This window comes from Thalassophryne amazonica, chromosome 17, assembly GCF_902500255.1.
Source record: "Thalassophryne amazonica chromosome 17, fThaAma1.1, whole genome shotgun sequence".
Taxonomy (NCBI): Eukaryota; Metazoa; Chordata; class Actinopteri; order Batrachoidiformes; family Batrachoididae; genus Thalassophryne; species Thalassophryne amazonica.
The window spans coordinates 65761552-65777913 of NC_047119.1; the positions used below are offsets into that span (position 1 = coordinate 65761552).

At 39.4% G+C, this 16362-nt stretch overlaps 1 protein-coding gene across 1 annotated transcript in view; it reads right to left on the reverse strand.

The window, feature by feature from the left end:
• Nucleotides 1–16362, reverse strand: part of pam (peptidylglycine alpha-amidating monooxygenase) — a 180383-nt gene that overhangs the window by 53326 nt on the left and 110695 nt on the right. Inside the window, 3 exon segments of the mRNA XM_034192957.1 lie at nucleotides 2111–2161; nucleotides 3632–3728; nucleotides 5797–5915. Of these exon segments, the coding sequence (XP_034048848.1) occupies nucleotides 2111–2161; nucleotides 3632–3728; nucleotides 5797–5915 (267 nt within the window).

Here is a 16362-nt window from a genome sequence, read left to right on the forward strand (position 1 = left end):
TCTATGTCCAATTCTGCAACAGAAGAAGAAGCAGGCAGGCGTGCAGATAATCAGTAATGTGAATGACGGGGTGCTGATGACGGCAGTCCAAGGGGTTTAACAAAAATATTGCATGAGCAATTTAGGAATTAAAGTTGTTTACACACACACAGTACCTTCATTTCCAGAGGCTGAAAATACTGTATTTCCAGACTATAAATCATGACTATTTTAGTAGTCTGGGAGGTCCTGTGACTTATGGTGCATCCAGAAAGTATTCACAGTACCTCACTTTTTCCATGTTTTGTTACGTTACAGCCTTATTCCAAAATGGATGAAATTTTTTTCCTGAAAATTCTACACACAGCACCCCATAATTTTTGCAAATTTATTACAAATTAAAAACCTAAGAAATCACATGTACATACATATCCACAGCCTTTACTGTGAAGTTCAAATATGAGCTCAGGTGCATCCTGCTTGCACTGATCATCCTTGAGATGTTTCTACAGTTTAACTGGAGTCCACCTGGGGTAAATTCAGTTGATTGGACATGATTTGGAAAAGGACACACCTGTCTACATATAAGAAGTTTAAGGAATGGTTTGACTCTAACAAACTGTTGGTTCACTTTGGTAAAACAAAGTATATAGTATTTGGTAATAAGCCCAGGAATTTATGTAGAAATTTACAAGTACAGGACAATGACCCTAAGCACACAGCCAAGATATCAAAGGAGTGGCTTCAGAACAACTCTGTGAATGTCCTTGAGTGGCCCAGCCAGAGCCCAGACCTGAATCCTATTGAACATCTCTGGAGAGATCTGAAAATGGCTGATGCTCCCCATCCAACTTGAGAGGTGCTGCAAAGAAGAATGGACAAAACTGCCCAAAGACAGGTGCACCAACCTTGTAGCATCATATTCAAGAAGACTTGAGGCTAAAATTGGTGCCAAAGGTGCATCAACAAAGTATTGAGCAAAGGGTGCGAATACTTAAGTACGTGTGATTTCTTAGTTTTTTATTTTTGATAAATTTGCAAAAATTTTAATTTTTCATGTTGTAATTATGGGGTGTTGTGAGCACAATTTTGAGGAAAAAATGAATTTACTCCATTACACACACACACACACACACACACACACACACACACACACACACACACACACACACACACACACACACACACACACACACACACACACACACACACACACGCTATGTGGAGTAAAAATGTGGAGTTGCACCTGTCAAAATTTGTCTCTCAAAGAGGAAAAAAATATATGTCACCTTTTAGTACTCACTTTTTAACACAGCATTTCTCTGGGGGCAAGTTTAACAACAAATAAGAAATCAGTGCACAACACAGCGTGTGCTGTTACTTAACACAAGGACTTTTAAATTCCAAAAATAAGCAAGAAACAACAAAATCATAATGCATTGGTCATATTTCACCTAATTTGGATAAAAGAAATATTTAGATGGACACAGATAGATACCTGAGGAGTGGATTTATGCAGAAAGCCCTCTGCCTGTAGTCTGTACCATAAGGACTTTTAAATTATCATAATAAGCAAGATGGATGTACAAATAAATGTGGAATGGATAATACTGTGGATGTTATTCGACACCTATGAACACGAATGGCTGGCCAACAGTGTTAGAAAGACCACAATGAAAATGTGAGTACATCTGATTTTTTTTTTTTTAAATCAGTTCTTTAACATATGATTGTTGTACACTGTTCCCATCATTATGAGGTACAAATGTGTAACACAGGCTGGGGGTAGTAGAAGGTGCTGCAGGCTGGGGTGGGGACTGTCAGCCACTAGTTCTCAAAAAGTGCTTTCCTATCATAAACAGTGGGGAAAATTTTTGCAAGTTTTCCCACCTACAAAGAATGGAGACATCTGTAATTTTTATCGTTAGGTACACTTCAACTATGAAAGACAGAATCCCCCCCCCAAAAAAAAAATCCAGAAAAATCACATTGTATGATTTTTAAATAACTAATTTGCACCAATCATTAAAAAATAAAAACACTGTGAAAATCTGTCTGGAGTAGGAAATTTTGAAAAACTGCAACAAGCCTACTCACACAATTACACAGTGCAACGAAACATGAAACACACCTTCAAGTTCTTGAACCTCAATTCCACCCTTCTTGACAGACCGATGGGCTTCTGAAAAATGTGGAAAGATTTGCTTAAATGTAATATACACTGACATGGACCATGAGATACAGTCTGACTATTATGCACACCAACATTCCATTAAAAAAAAAATTAAGTTCACAGAAATATGCCCATTTTTCTGACTGGTATGCTACCTCAAAAAGCCTGACCAAAATACAACAAAGTCTGTATTCTTAGCACAAAATTAAGACCACTTTTCTTTTAATTGTGCAAGGAAGGAAAACTGGAAACAACTGCAGATGTGGCACTCCTATAAACAGTTTTATCATTGTCAATACATTGCCAACAATCAGAAGTTATCATATGACATATATTTAATGTTAGCTGTTACTATGACACTGTTTACATTGACATATCCAGCAGCTTGTTGTAACAACAAAGTCTCATGTGTAATATTAAATTTAGCTAATGCGAGCTATTTATCTAACATTTATTACCGCTGGTTGTTTTTCTTCAAAGTCCTAAAAAAATGAAATGTACAAATTCAATGTATCAACAAAGGAAGAGTTGATAATTGCCATGTTTAAATGTTTGTAGAGTCATACAGGGCAGTGATGATGTGCCCTCGATGAGCACTATTTCTATTTTGTTCATATTGGTTCATTTCTTTAATGGCTCAAATGTGTGTTCTAGTTAATATTGTGTCCTGGCCATTAGAACGGTTTTAATCTCAGCCAGGTTTACTATGCTTTGTGGATGTGACTTTGCACCACGTCACCATCATTCATAATGATACAACTAGTGTTTTTGATTAAATTACTAACAGATCACAAATCAAAGCAAAATATTCATCCTTCTAGCCACTTGATTTTTCTCTCAAAATCCTGTGGGAAATTCAAGAGTTCATTGTGAATTCTTTTAATTTCTTACTGACTATATATTTTTAAACTACTAACACACCCTTTGAAAAAGTAAACAGAACTACATGGTCATTATAGCAAATGTAGCGCTTGATATGCTAAACACATTTAAAGGTATAAACAACAAGCAATAAATAATATGATTTATACAGAAAAGCACTTTTTCACCTCTAGAACTGAGCTTACTTGAGCACTATTGGAAAAAAACAGCTTTCACAAAGTGAAAGTACATTTCACCAATATCTTCTCTTTAGTGATTGTTTTACAGAATTCACTCTCATAAATGTGCTAATATTTCTTTTATCTTTGGATGTATGTGCCATTGGGAAAACCTAAAAGTAACAGTTGTCAGAATTTTATTAATTCAATACAGTGATCCTTATTAGGTCAAAGTTTCTAGGTTTAGCAAACAATTAAACAATATATGTGAACCCAATCTGAAGTTAACCATCCCAGTTGTAATGGCACTGTGGACAATGGGCACAACCAGCGGCACTTGTGGAACCAGTGGATACCCTGATTGCCCTGATTACCCTGATTAGAACATTTAATAAAATAAGCTCACTATTTAATAAACACAGATTTAACACGTGCTTACTCTCAGTGTTGAATTTGAAGACAGAATTGGAGCCTGCATCCCCAACGAAGACACTGCCATCCTTGGTTACAGCTATGTCATGGGGCATTTTAAATTCCTGTAAATGGTTAAAACAAACAAAAAACATCACTACTGAAGCACAGACATAAAAACTGAAAATACGAGGTCTATTAGAAAAGAAACTGACAGTTTTATTTTTTTGAAAAACTATATGGATTTGAATCACATGTGATTACATCAGCCAAGCTTGAACCCTCGTGGGCATGCGTGAGTTTTTTCACGCCTGTCGGTGACGTCATTCGCCTGTGAGCACGCCTTGTGGAAGGAGTGGTCCAGCCCCCTCGTCGGATTTTCATTGTCTGAGAAGTTGCTGAGAGACTGGCGCTGTGCTTGATCAAATTTTTTCAAAAACTGTGAGGCACATCCAAGTGGACACCATTCGAGAAATTCAGCTGGTTTTCTGTGAAAATTTTAACGGCTGATGAAAGATTTTGGATTGTTTCTATCGCTGTAAGGACTTCCCACGGAGCGGGACGTCGTCATCCTGTTTCAAGCTGAAAACCTCCAAATTTAAGCCTCTGTAGACCCAGGACGTCGTGAGAGAACAGAGAACTTTCAGAAGAGGTCGGAATCAGCAGTTTATCCGGACATTCCACTGTTAAAGGAGATTTTTTTTAATGAAAGACGTGCGGACGGATTGGCTTGTCGGCTCGTAGCCGGCGCGGCGCGCCCACCACAGGAAAAACACCTCCGTGTTGATAACCATTTGTAAAATCCAGGCAGCTTTTGGTGGCTTTCAGTTGAGTGAGTATCTGAGAAATTGTTTAACAGCAGGGCATGTTCCAACTTGTCCTTAAGGCTTCCAACGCCGGCTGCGAGCTGACGCACCAATCCGTCCGCACGTCTTTCATTAAAAAAATCTCCTTTAACAGTGGAATGTCCGGATAAACTGCTGATCCCGACCTCTTCTGAAAGTTCTCTGTTCTCTCACGAGGTCCTGGGTCAACAGAGGCTTAAATTTGGAGGTTTTCAGCTTGAAACAGGATGACGACGTCGCCTCGGAGCGCTGCCCGACGTACCGCTCCGTGGGAAGTCCTTACAGCGATAGAAACAATCCAAAATCTCTCATCAGCCGTTAAAATTTTCACAGAAAACCAGCTGAATTTCTCGAATGCTGTCCACTCGGATGTGCCTCACAGTTTTTGAAAAAATTTTGATCAAGCACAGCGCCAGTCTCTCAGCAACTTCTCAGACAAAGGAATTCTGACAAGGGGGCTGGACCACTCCTTCCACAAGGCGTGCTCACAGGCGAATGACGTCACCGACAGGCGTGAAAAAACTCTCGCATGCCCACGAGGGTTCAAGCTTGGCTGATGTAATCACACGTGATTCAAATCCATATGGTTTTTTAAAAAAATAATAAGGTCGGATACTTTTCTAACAGACCTCGTACACGGTACCTATAGGACATTTCTAGCTGCAGGTAGAGCTTGGCATAATGGATCAAAGACAAATTAAACTTTTATTTGTACCAAATCACCAACAATCCAGTGAGTACACAATTAACTTGGAATTATTAACAGAGGTTAGAAATATTTATAAAGTTTTCAATGGAACACTGTTCATGGAAATTTCCTCTGACAGACATTTTGAATGGTTTTTAAAGTTGGTGCAAAAGGGACGTTTGGCATTAAGAAAAAGTCATAAATAAATAGCAAATGCCAAATTAACAGCTTAAGCAGCAGATGAATAAAGATCTGAGTTATTGTTATGTTACTCTACAGGGATGCAAAAATGTAGCACAAAAATTCCAAAGAAAATTTGAGTCTTTCCAGCAGCTGATTATCATGAACAGAATGAGGCTAAAGAGGAATGAAAAAAAAATTGGTTTGGTGCCCTGCCCACAAAAAAAAAAGCACTTTGGTATCTTATGTCATGTAAAAAAAACTTTTTTTTTTTTTTTTTAAATCATAAAAGTTCTACATTTCTGACATACAAAAGTGTCTTGATTTATCACCATTGGACTCATTTATAACAGAAATGCTAAATAAACAGGGTCCAGGTGCTGCACAAGTTGGACACACGTGTTGTATGCACATTTCACATAAAAGACAAAAGACTAAGTAGGAGGAGTGGTTTGTGTTGGTGCATTCACGTGCGTTTACCGGCTTCTCTGGGCTGAAAGTGTCCATAATATCCGTGGATGAATAATTTATGACAAAGCCTTTCAATGGAGCTGAGTGGCCATTTGGAGATTCTCCATTTACTGCAAAGATCAAACCGCCTTGACATGCGCACACACACACACGCACGCACAGACACGCACACACAATTTTCAAGCACATGAGTACATAATATGAAGGCAATGACTGAATTACACAATATAGAGTTTGAGTCTGCAGCTGATAACACTTTTCTATTTTGATACCACTTTATAATGAGGACAACACAAACATTTGTTAAGCATTTGTAAGCTATGAGTTACTGCTTTGTTCATCATTGTTCATACTTCGATTCTCATAAATAAGTCCTTGGTAAGCACAATTAGAAATGTTGGATTCTCTGTAAATAACCCTATCTAAATGAGGGTTTAATGAATTGAATTTTTATCTTTAATAAATGACGTATTAACCATTTGTTAATTATGTCATTTTTCTTGTTATTAACCAGTTGCAAAAGAATTTATAAGATCAGTTAGAAGGTGAAATATAAAGATAAACTATTTAGACCTACATTTATGTATGCCTTTATAAATGTAATGTTTTGGACATACACAAATAGTGAGTGTTAATACATCTGTTACAAACACCAAGAATGTAATTCATGATTAATTCAGAAGTTAATAGTGGTTTGTTAAGTATGTGTGCTCACCAAATATGTGGGCATTCTGTGCTTTACAAAGCATTTACAAATGAATTGTAAAGGGTATCAGTACTAAAAGACATGCAAAGCTACAAATAAATGAAATTTAGTTCATTTAGAAATGATTAAATCAAATCAAATCAATTTCATTTATATAGCACCAAATCACAACAAACAGTTGCCCCAAGGCACCTCATATTGCAAGGCAAAGCCATACAATAATTACAGAAAAACCCCAACGGTCAAAACGACCCCCTGTGAGCAAGCACTTGGCAACAGTGGGAAGGAAAAACTCCCTTTTAACAGGAAGAAACTTCCAGCAGAACCAGGCTCAGGGAGGGGCAGTCTTCTGCTGGGACTGGTTGGGGCTGAGGGAGAGAACCAGGAAAAAGACATGCTGTGGAGGGGAGCAGAGATCAATCACTAATGATTAAATGCAGAGTGGTGCATATAGAGCAAAAAGAGAAAGAAACACTCAGTGCATCATGGGAACCACCCAGCAGTCTAAGTGGGTCTAAGCAGCATAACTAAGGGATCGTTCAGGGTCACCTGATCCAGCCCTAACTATAAGCTTTAGCAAAAAGGAAAGTTTTAAGTCTAATCTTAAAAGTAGAGAGGGTGTCTGTCTCCCTGATCCGAATTGGGAGCTGGTTCAACAGGAGAGGAGCCTGAAAGCTGAAGGCTCTGCCTCCCATTCTACTCTTACAAACCCTAGGAACTACAAGTAAGCCTGCAGTCTGAGAGCGAAGCGCTCTATTGGGGTGATATGGTACTATGAGGTCCCTAAGATAAGATGGGACCTGATTATTCAAAACCTTATAAGTAAGAAGAAGAATTTTAAATTCTATTCTAGAATTAACAGGAAGCCAATGAAGAGAGGCCAATATGGGTGAGATATGCTCTCTCCTTCTAGTCCCTGTCAGTACTCTAGCTGCAGCATTTTGAATTAACTGAAGGCTTTTCATGGAACTTTTAGGACAACCTGATAATAATGAATTACAATAGTCCAGCCTAGAGGAAATAAATGCATGAATTAGTTTTTCAGCATCACTCTGAGACAAGACCATTCTAATTTTAGAGATACTGCGCAAATGCAAAAAAGCAGTCCTACATATTTGTTTAATATGCGCATTGAATGACATATCCTGATCAAATCCTGCAGGTTAGCTAATTGGTGTGTGTCCTCTGACTTCATGGATAGATAAAGCTGAGTATCATCTGCATAACAATGAAAATTTAAGCAATGCTGTCTAATAATACTGCCTAAGGGAAGCATGTATAAAGTGAATAAAATTGGTCCTAGCACAGAACCTTGTGGAACTCCATAATTAACCTTAGTCTGTGAAGAAGATTCCCCATTTACATGAACAAATTGTAATCTATTAGATAAATATGATTCAAACCACCGCAGCGCAGTGCCTTTAATACCTATGGCATGCTCTAATCTCTGTAATAAAATTTTATGGTCAATAGTATCAAAAGCAGCACCGAGGTGTAACAGAACAAGCGCAGAGATGAGTCCATTGTCTGAGGCCATAAGAAGATCATTTGTAACCTTCACTAATGCTGTTTCTGTACTATGATGAATTCTAAACCCTGACTGAAACTCTTCAAATAGACCATTCCTCTGCAGATGATCAGTTAGCTGTTTTACAACTACCCTTTCAAGAATTTTTGAGAGAAAAGGAAGGTTGGAGATTGGCCTATAATTAGCTAAGATAGCTGGGTCAAGTGATGGCTTTTTAAGTAATGGTTTAATTACTGCCACCTTAAAAGCCTGTGGTACATAGCCAACTAATAAAGACAGATTGATCATATTTAAGATCGAAGCATTAATTAATGGTAGGGCTTCCTTGAGCAGCCTGGTAGGAATGGGGTCTAATAGACATGTTGATGGTTTGGAGGAAGTAACTAATGAAAATAACTCAGACAGAACAATCGGAGAGAAAGAGTCTAACCAAATACCGGCATCACTGAAAGCAGCCAAAGAGAACGATATGTCTTTGGGATGGTTATGAGTAATTTTTTCTCTAATAGTTAAAATTTTATTAGCAAAGAAAGTCATGAAGTCATTACTAGTTAAAGTTAAAGGAATACTCGGCTCAATAGAGCTCTGACTCTTTGTCAGCCTGGCTACAGTGCTGAAAAGAAACCTGGGGTTGTTCTTATTTTCTTCAATTAGTGATGAGTAGTAAGATGTCCTAGCTTTACGGAGGGCTTTTTTATAGAGCAACAGACTCTTTTTCCAGGCTAAGTGAAGATCTTCTAAATTAGTGAGACGCCATTTCCTCTCCAACTTACGGGTTATCTGCTTTAAGCTGCGAGTTTGTGAGTTATACCACGGAGTCAGGCACTTCTGATTTAAGGCTCTCTTTTTCAGAGGAATCAGCATCCAAAGTTGTCCTCAATGAGGATATAAAACTACTGACGAGATAATCTATCTCACTCACAGAGTTTAGGTAGCTACTCTGCCCTGTGTTGGTATATGGCACTGGAGAACATAAAGAAGGAATCATATCCTTAAACCTAGTTACAGCGCTTTCTGAAAGACTGTAAGGAAACTTATTCCCCACTACTGGGTAGTCCATCAGAGTAAATGTAAATGTTATTAAGAAATGATCAGACAGAAGGGGGTTTTCAGGGAATACTGTTAAGTCTTCAATTTCCATACCATAAGTCAGAACAAGATCTAAGGTATGATTAAAGTGGTGGGTGGACTCATTTACAATTTAAGCAAAGCCAATCGAGTCTAACAATAGATTAAATGCAGTGTTGAGGCTGTCATTCTCAGCATCTGTGTGGATGTTAAAATCGCCCACTATAATTATCTTATCTGAGCTAAGCACTAAGTCAGACAAAAGGTCCGAAAATTCACAGAGAAACTCACAGTAACGACCAGGAGGACGATAGATAACAACAAATAAAACTGGTTTTTGGGACTTCCAATTTGGATGGACAAGACTAAGAGACAAGCTTTCAAATGAATTAAAGCTCTGTCTGGATTTTTGATTAATTAATAAGCTGGAGTGGAAGATTGCTGCTAATCCTCCGCCTCAGCCCGTGCTACGAGCATTCTGGCAGTTAGTGTGACTCGGGGGTGTTGACTCATTTAAACTAACATATTCATCCTGCTGTAACCAGGTTTCTGTAAGGCAGAATAAATCAATATGTTGATCCATTATTATATCATTTACTAACAGGGACTTAGAAGAGAGAGATCTAATGTTTAATAGACCACATTTAACTGTTTTAGTCTGTATAAATTTTTTGAATTTTTATGCTTAAATAGATTTTTGCTGGTTGTTGGTGGTCTGGGAGCAGGCACCGTCTCTACGGGGATGGGGTAATGAGGGGATGGCAGGGGGAGAGAAGCTGCAGAGAGGTGTGTAAGACTACAACTCTGCTTCCTGGTCCCAACCCTGGATAGTCACGGTTTGGAGGATTTAAGAAAATTGGCCAGATTTCTAGAAATGAGAGCTGCTCCATCCAAAGTGGGATGGATGCCGTCTCTCCTAACAAGACCAGGTTTTCCCCAGAAGCGTTGCCAATTATCTATGAAGCCACCTCATTTTTTGGACACCACTCAGACAGCCAGCAATTCAAGGAGAACATACGGCTAAACATGTCACTCCCGGTCCGATTGGGGAGGGGCCCAGAGAAAACTACAGAATCCGACATTGTTTTTGCAAAGTTACACACCGATTCAATATTAATTTTAGTGACCTCCGATTGGCGTAACCGGGTGTCATTACTGCCGACGTGAATTACAATCTTACCAAATTTACGCTTAGCCTTAGCCAGCAGTTTCAAATTTCCTTCAATGTCGCCTGCTCTGGCCCCCGGAAGACAATTGACTATGGTTGCTGGTGTCGCTAACTTCACATTTCTCAAACAGAGTCGCCAATAACCAGAGTTTGATCCTCAGCGGTGTGTCGCCGAGTGGGGAAAAACAGTTAGAAATGTGAACGGGTTGGCGGTGTACACGGGGCTTCTGTTTAGGACTACGCTTCCTCCTCACAGTCACCTAGTCAGCCTGCTTTCCCGGCTGCTCGGGATCTGCCGGGAGGGAACTAACAGCGGCTAAGCTACCTTGGTCCGCACTGACTACAGGGGCCTGGCTAGCTGTAGGATTTTCCAAGGTGCGGAGCAGAGTCTCCAATTCGCCCAGCCTGGCCTCCAAAGCTACGAATAAGCAACCCTTATTACAAGTACCATTACTGCTAAAGGAGGCCGAGGAATAACTAAACATTTCACACCCAGAGCAGAAAAGTGCGGGAGAGACAGGAGAAGCCACCATGCTAAACCGGCTAAGAGCTAGTAACTGCGCTAAGCTAGCGGATTCCTAAAAACACGCAAAGTGAATAATGTGTAAATAATTTAGAGGTGATTCAGCAGAGGGAGTGCTTTAGTTAAGGCACGTGAAGATTACACTGTGAAACAAATCGTTATCTAGTTAACTAGATCAATCTAACTCCGCAGATTAAACAGCTAACAGATACAGCAAAACACCACTGTGCTCCGGAACAGGAAGTGATACAATACCGCAGTGAGAGCCAACCACCAGTAGAGGTTCCAAAAATCAAGGGAATTAACATATTGTTTATCAAGTATGGCATTTCAATTAAACATACATCTGATGGGCTTATTTACTAGGAACAAAACTTTCTTAATTGTGTTTACAAATGACGTTACTGATGAGAATTAATGTATAAAAAATGCTTTACAAATGTTCAATAAAGCATCAACCGTCAGTTTACAAGTGCTCAACAAATGCTTTATAGTGTGTCATTATTATGAAGTGCCACCCATGTTTCTTTAGGGGTTTAACTCTTACTGTACTATATATGAATAGACCCGTTTGGTTCAGGTGATGTGATAGTGCACAACACGTGCACACCACAGTTCTAATGCATTTCCATAACACCACTGCAGTTATTGTAGCTGTCTGCTGTTCTCTACGTGTTACTGTACAAAGCTACTGCTAACTACTCATCTTGTCTTGAATATACTTCACAATAAAAGTATTTAGACATGAAGGGAGGAGCAGCTATTTATTGTGAAAAAGTGATGCACCACCATGAGACTTTGCTTAGTTTTAGCAAACAAACTGAACTTCAATACAAAACAGACTTAAGCACACAGGGCACACAGGGAGAGCAGCTCAAAACACAGAGGACTGACAACCACTTGCTAACTTTAGTGGTGGACATGTCCACCAGAAAGTAAAGTTTCAGACAAAATTAGTGCCTGGATTACAGAGACATTTCTGTTTAGAAAAACTATCAACAAGTAATGAAGATGACTAATACCGTTTCAGTGCTGTGTGTGTCCAGTGTTTGATGCTGCACACAAACTTTACCAGGGATGCAACAAGCTCAATGCATTTGGTGTGGCAGCACCACATACTGGACAAACCCATAGTGACATCAACACTAGGTTTCCTGAAAAGTGGGGGCGGCTCTGCATAGTACCATGTTAGCAGTAGCAACTTCACCTGACTCTCAGCCAACCGATAAATAATAATAATAATTTTATTTGTGAAGTCCTGTGCAATGGAGCCCATAAGATATTAAAACAATCAAACAATACAGAACATAAAAGGTTTATTAAGAATAAAAAGTAAAAAAAAAATCATAAAAACCACAAATGAGGACTTTGGAATACTGGATAATTTAACCTTTATTTAACCAGGTAAGTCCCACTGAGATCAAGATCTCTTTTACAAGGGACACCTGGACAGTTAAAAATTTTCCAGTTCAACTGTTCCTGTGTTAAAAACTTACACACAGTAGCTTTAATCTATGAGCAGCAGAGAGCTGAACTCTGTCAGGTACTATATATATATGTGAATGTGTAAATTTCTTTTTTCATTAAATGTTTTTGAAATTGTTCACATCTCTTGCCATTCGTAGTGAATGAAATTATTGTGTGTACAGCTTGTTTAGTCCTTTGAACGGATGTCTGAAGATGATGGCATCAGAAAAAACAAAGCCACAAAGCTACTCTGTACAGATTTAAAATCATCGTAGGCAGCATTGTTATTAAGCAAACATCCCATCTGTGAAATCTTACTTATTCATACAAAACACCAACTTTTGGAATTAGTTGGTCGCATGTCTGCTGAAATGCACATGCAGTGAACTGATCTCACACAGGGACGGTGATTCACTATAAATATGGATCAGTACCCTTTTGCTTTTACGTTCATGTTTTGGAAGAAAAAGGTAAGTTAACCACTTCCATTTATACTTCCAAACTTTCTGTATGGAATAATGCCATCGCTTAGCTTCAACTGGCTGGTTCGCATGCTGGCTGCTCTGAGCACCTCCCACACAGACAGCGGGCTGAACAGGCTGACCCCGCCCCCTGCAGAGATCGGGAGATGAGAGGGACAGAAGCAGCGCGACTCGCTAAAATGTCAGTGACTTGTGTAAACAAACAGGCATGTAAAGCGCGATATATTGAGCCCAGCTAAACATCTTTATATCTGGAATGATTAGTTGATATAGTAATGTTTGCAACAGGCCTATACCTCAAAGGTTATATGACTTAAAGCAGCAGTTCTCAAGGACCACCTTTCCTACACATTTTCCATCTCTCCCTTCTCTGCCACAAGCAGATCAGCTTATTCAGGTGTGCAACCAATCAACTACTAACAGACACCTGAGCAGAGAGAGATGGAAAATGTGTAGGTTAGATGATCCTTCAACTCAATCAATCAACTTTTTTTTTATATAGCACCAAATCACAACAAACAGTTGCCCCAAGGCTCTCTATATTGTAAGGCAAGGCCATACAATAATTATGAAAAACCCCAACGGTCAAAACGACCCCCTATGAGCAAGCACTTGGCTACAGTGGGAAGGAAAAACTCCCTTTTAACAGGAAGAAACCTCCAACAGAACCAGGCTCAGAGAGGGGCAGTCTTCTGCTGAGACTGGTTGGGGCTGAGGGAAAGAACCAGGAAAAAGACATGCTGTGGAGGGGGGCAGAGATCGATCACTAATGATTAAATGCAGAGTGATGCATACGGAGCAAAAAGAGAAAGAAACAGTGCATCATGGGAACCCCCCCACAGTCTACGTCTAAAGCAGCATAACCAAGGGATGGTCCAGGGTCACCTGATCCAGCCCTAACTATAAGCCTTAGCGAAAAGGAAAGTTTTAAGCCTAATCTTAAAAGTAGAGAGGGTATCTGTCTCCCTGATCTGAATTGGGAGCTGGTTCCACAGGAGAGGAGCCTGAAAGCTGAAGGCTCTGCCTCCCATTCTACTCTTACAAACCCTAGGAACTACAAGTAAGCCTGCAGTCTGAGAGCGAAGCGCTCTAATGGGGTAATATGGTACTACGAGGTCCCTAAGATAAGATGGGACCTGATTATTCAAAACCTTATAAGTAAGAAGAAGAATTTTAAATTCTATTCTAGAATTAACAGGAAGCCAATGAAGAGAGGCCAACACGGGTGAGATATGCTCTCTCCTGCTAGTCCCCGTCAGTACTCTAGCTGCAGCATTCTGAACCAACTGAAGGCTTTTTAGGGAACTTTTAGGACAACCTGATAATAATGAATTACAATAGTCCAGCCTAGAGGAAATAAATGCATGAATTAGTTTTTCAGCATCACTCTGAGACAAGACCTTTCTGATTTTAGAGATATTGCGTAAATGCAAAAAGGCAGTCCTACATATTTGTTTAATATGCGCTTTGAATGACATATCCTGATCAAAAATGACTCCAAGATTTCTCACAGTATTACTAGAGGTCAGGGAAATGCCATCCAGAGTAAAGATCTGGTTAGACACCATGCTTCTAAGATTTGTGGGGCCAAGTACAATAACTTCAGTTTTATCTGAGTTTAAAAGCAGGAAATTAGAGGTCATCCATGTGTTTATGTCTGTAAGACAATCCTGCAGTTTAGCTAATTGGTGTGTATCCTCTGGCTTCATGGATAGATAAAGCTGGGTATCATCTGCGTAACAATGAAAATTTAAGCAATACCGTCTAATAATACTGCCTAAGGGAAGCATGTATAAAGTGAATAAAATTGAGCACTCAATAAATCCTTGAGCACTGATTTGAGATCCACTGCTTTAGAGAACTAAGTCTTATATTTGGCCTTAAATATCTCAACAGCCTTACTTCAAGTGGCAAACTGTTCCACAAAGTTGGCACATGATATGAAAAAGCTCTACTTCCCACAGTCATCTTCTTAACCTTAGGAACACACAACAAACCAGCTCCCTGTGAACACAGGCAGTGTACTGGCACATAAGACTTTAACATCTCAGTCAAACAAGAGGGTGAGCCCCACTCAGTATCTTAAAAGTCAACAACAGAACCTCAAAATTTGCCTTCACATGAACCAGTGAAGAGATTTTAACACCGGGATATAACAGGGAAAAACTTTGTAGTTCCACTCAACACCTTAGATGAGACGAGCATGTAGTGCTGGATGGTATTACCTAAAATTTATTACAGTAAAATTTGAAGCATGAAAGGTCATATATATATATATATATATTCCTCACTCTTCTACTTCTTAGTAGAAGAGTGAGGAAAGCCACCAAGACACCCAGACAACCCAGAAGAAGTTATAGGCTTACGTGGCCGTGATTGGAGAAATTATATATAACCCCATAACATCTCCTGGGTTGTCTGGGTGTCTTCTCCATCTTGCACAGTCACTCAGTTTTTGAGAACTGTCTACTCTATGCAGATTTACCATAAAGTGCCATATTGTTTGTATTTCTTTGTAATTGTAAATAAAGTCCAAGACATATTCAGTGGCAGCTTTACCATCAGAGAGCTTTTTCCATTTCAAATCATAACAGCATGAGCTCTCACGTTTTCAAGAGATTCACTGATGATGTCAAAGTCTGTTTTACTGGTCAGCCGATATAAAGAAAACCTGCACTGTAGAGGAAATTCAAATTGTTTATACGATCCACCCCTACTGGTGTAACCCGAGTGGGACAAATAAAGCTGGGTGACGTGAAATTGGATGATTAACACACATTTTTGGCCTAAAGTGGTTCTTATACTGGGTGGATTGGGTACCGCGATAACTAGATTTGGTTTATTGACTAGTTTATTGACAGGATATTGGTGGCATTATGACTGTAGCTAACATCACCAAGCAATCTACACTTGCTAATTATTGGCAACAGTGCTAACTGGAAGTTCCGTGGGTACTGCTGGAATGATTTTTTTGTTGAAGTAATGGTTACTCAGGGAGTACTATCATTTGCATTGTGGGGAAGCATCAACTACAACATTGTGGCCATGTGGGGTGTCTCTCTGTGCATGATCCAGCACATAGGTGCCTCAGTGTTGAGGACCCCAATGGTTTGAGAAGGCCAAGGGTGTGTCCACATTTGAGTTGGCTGTGGCAGATAGGTGGTTACTTTTGAGAGGCAAGGACTGAGTGATTGTCTGTCTGGGTGGTCACCCTCAGAAATATTCCTCTACCCAATATTTCTGATGCCAGAAAACCCAGATTATTTTAAAATGTGTGCAGAAAATACTTGGGTGATTTTTCTATTATCGATGAGTGTTGTGCAGTCATTCTGCCCTTGCAAACAATACTTGAAAGAAATCACTTTAAAGCTGGCCCCAATTTAAATCCCGATTCCAAAAATGAGGAAATCTGGCCCAGTGTATTAAAATAGCAGGCAAAATTAGTGTTTCTTACTATTATTGCCAACTACACCAGAGAATGGATGAGTCCCATAAAACAAGTCAATGTGTCGATGTGCACCACACAACACTACTCCATACAGTCTATGAAGTACTTCAGTACTAATTACCACACTTTACCACAAAGCTAAAATGTATCTTTTAACATCTCAAAACTGTCTTCTGTTGCAGAGT